This window comes from Morone saxatilis, unplaced genomic scaffold (assembly GCF_004916995.1).
Source record: "Morone saxatilis isolate NCDOM2014 unplaced genomic scaffold, NCSU_SB_2.0 Contig15, whole genome shotgun sequence".
Taxonomy (NCBI): domain Eukaryota; kingdom Metazoa; phylum Chordata; class Actinopteri; family Moronidae; genus Morone; species Morone saxatilis.
Window position 1 is genome coordinate 306,014 of NW_023339707.1, and position 2,777 is coordinate 308,790.

Below are 2,777 nucleotides of genomic sequence, written 5' to 3' on the forward strand. Positions count from 1 at the left end.
GGGTTTCCTACAGTAAACAGAGCCTGTGTGCTCCTGGAATCACACCTCCACTGATGTGATCTGGTTCATCTGGGCCCTCATGGACTGGATGCTGTTGAGAATCTTCTTCTGGTGGCCGGCCAACGTCACTCCCACTCTGTGGATGTCCCTGAAGAGAAACGATTTGTCAGGTCCAGCTAAGTATACCAGCTCAGAATTTCTTGAAGACCTCCTATTTAGAGCCTGTTTAGACCTGGTATTAACATGCCCCTTGGGTAGAACAATCAGTGGACAGGTTAATGTACATCAATTTACACCTGGCATTAGAATCCTTATCCACCATGGACATATATAAAGATGGACAACATGACAGCTCTCCAAAAGTAAAGCAAAAACATCTAAATCGCAGTGGCTGACTGCAGTATAGGTCATATAGCCCACTGCCTCCAGGTTAACAGATCAGAAATGGGCCAAACAAAAAAAAGTACACTGCAAATACATTTTAAAAATTTTAGGTAGTTAAATCACACAGATATATGTAGTTTGGTTTCAATTAGTTATTTGAAGATATAAAAAGGGGATTTCATGTCATGATAGACGTCACCAGTGCACGATGGCAGTGGCAGTATCCCAGGAACTATGGCTTAATTTTTGTACAGTGGAAGGAAGTGGACCCAAAGTCCATCTTTTATCAGTCGATGGTGTCCACGTCTTAAGATCTCGAGAGGACATGGAGCTTTTTTTGCCTTTAATTTTGTCTCAGCATCTTCTTGTACTGTTTGCAGCAGACTGTAAAAAGCTAATGCTATCTATCAAAAGTTAGAGCTATGAGTCAGGCAAAAAAAAAAAAAAAAAAAGTAGCCTAAAACTGGAGGTCTCATATATACGTTTCAGAGCTGGAAGCCACTGGTCACACACAATCATCTGAACGCTTTTTCTCTTTTGAGTTTTTCCAGCAATGGCAAGGGAAAATGGCAAAGCAAAACGTGATGGCTGCTGGCAGCTAACTAGCTAACGCAGCACGCACTCAGGTTAACCGCAAGCTCACCTTTCTTAAAGGGGAAGGATCAGCCGGTAACACACAGGTGCAATTAGGCTCTGGGTGTGCTAACCAGAGGTGGAGTACATGTTTACCACCCCCACTGTGAAAATACCCCACTATAAATTCCGCATTCTAAACCTTACTGAGGTAAAAGTATTATAGTATAAAAAGCAATTAAAGAAATCATTGTGCAGTCAAATAATCCCTGTCAGTGTTTTACTATGTATGATGTTTGCTGCATTACTGTTGCATTTTAATGCTGTATTAAGGTTGACCTCCAATAAATGTACTAAAGGCCAAAATGTTCTTGCCCTAAAAATTACTTAATTTCAGGCCTGGTATTAGCACCCAATCTTTCTTTGTGCAATCTGTCTTCTTTATAGTATGGATATATCTATTATCTAGTATTTAACATACTCCATTGTCATTTGAGACACCACATCAAAGCTGTTGAAGCCTTCGTTGGCAAAGTTCTCCTTGTACTGGCCCATTTTAATGGCGTCCAGCCACTCATCCACTGTGCTGAAAGATGAGAAGTCTGGAGTGCTGCGATCAAGCAGAGGTAAGTGAACACTGGTGGACAGAAAGAAGAAAAAAAAGAACAACCTGTGAGAACGTTGATTTGTGAGAGGTGAAGGTCATTCACAGCATGAAATGATGGAGGTCCTTTCTCCCATACCTTGATGACAGCGGTGTCATGGCTTTGAGGCTGTTGGGGTTGCGGATCATCTTGTCCAGGGTGCTGACAATCTGGCTGAATTTGGGCCGGTTGTTGCGGTCTTTCTGCCAGCAGTCAAGCATCAGCTGATGCAGTGCACTAGGACAATCCATAGGGGGTGGCAACCTGTAGTCCTGCTCTATGGCATTGATAACCTAAAAGAATTTACAAAAAACTGTTTTTCCCAGAACATGGCTTGAACCTGATTCAGTACAGAACTACGCACAGGTCTGTGAAATGAGGCCAGTACCAAACCACCTTACTGCATACTTTCTAATGACCATCAGGGACAGCTAAGAAAAGCCCAAAAACTATACTTCTGTCTTGATTTATTAGCACAGTAAACAGTTTGCTAATGAGTTCATGGTTTCAATCTCTAGTTTCAGTCTTCTTCCATACAGCATAGTGTTCATTTAGTAATTTATGGTCCCATTTATAGTAAAATATGCATCTCTCTCTCTCTTTCTCCTTCTTGCTTAAAATATTTTCAGAAATTTAAATGTACTGTTCTGGAATATGAGAAAGTGTGGGACTAGGTGAGCTGCTGAGTTAAAACCAAGTGCTGGTCACCTGGTTTTTGTTTAGCATAGAGTTACAGCCATGCCCAAACCCATGGTAAGACAACCAACTGGATACTATTTCTAAAACCAGAGTTGGAGCTGTACACTTTGGTCCTGACTAGATTTTAGTCAGGACCACTTTTGTCAAAAGAGACTTATCCCAAATACAGAATGTTATATTTGGCGGGGCTATGGGCTCTCGTTTCTTGGGGACCTGCCATTGCCCTTTGCCACCATGCCTACGTGGAAAACCTTAAGGCAGGGTGAGCACACCTCCCTGCCCTTCCATGTGCATACATACATGGTTTAAGACAAGGGGAGCAGCAGCAGAGACCCCCAGGGTACAGAACAGAGCAAGCGTCAATGGCAACCGAAATGACATTGATTAATTAGATACAACATAAAAGGAGGAGCTGGGGTGGAGGTGGGTTGCAAAACAGCTTGCAGAGGAAGAAGCAAAGATAGGCAGGCTAAAGCA

The 2,777-nt window shown here is 42.4% G+C and overlaps 1 protein-coding gene across 1 annotated transcript in view; it reads right to left on the reverse strand.

Annotated features, from left to right (window-relative positions):
* Positions 1 to 2,777, reverse strand: part of LOC118324916 (ephrin type-B receptor 2-like) — an 18,974-nt gene continuing 16,197 nt past the window's right edge. Inside the window, exons 5-7 of the mRNA XM_035657422.1 lie at positions 1,701 to 1,894; positions 1,439 to 1,594; positions 1 to 148 (exon numbers count right to left, since the gene is read on the reverse strand). Coding sequence (XP_035513315.1) covers positions 40 to 148; positions 1,439 to 1,594; positions 1,701 to 1,894 — 459 coding nt within the window. The 3' untranslated portion in view covers positions 1 to 39. The remainder of the gene's footprint in view (positions 149 to 1,438; positions 1,595 to 1,700; positions 1,895 to 2,777) is intronic.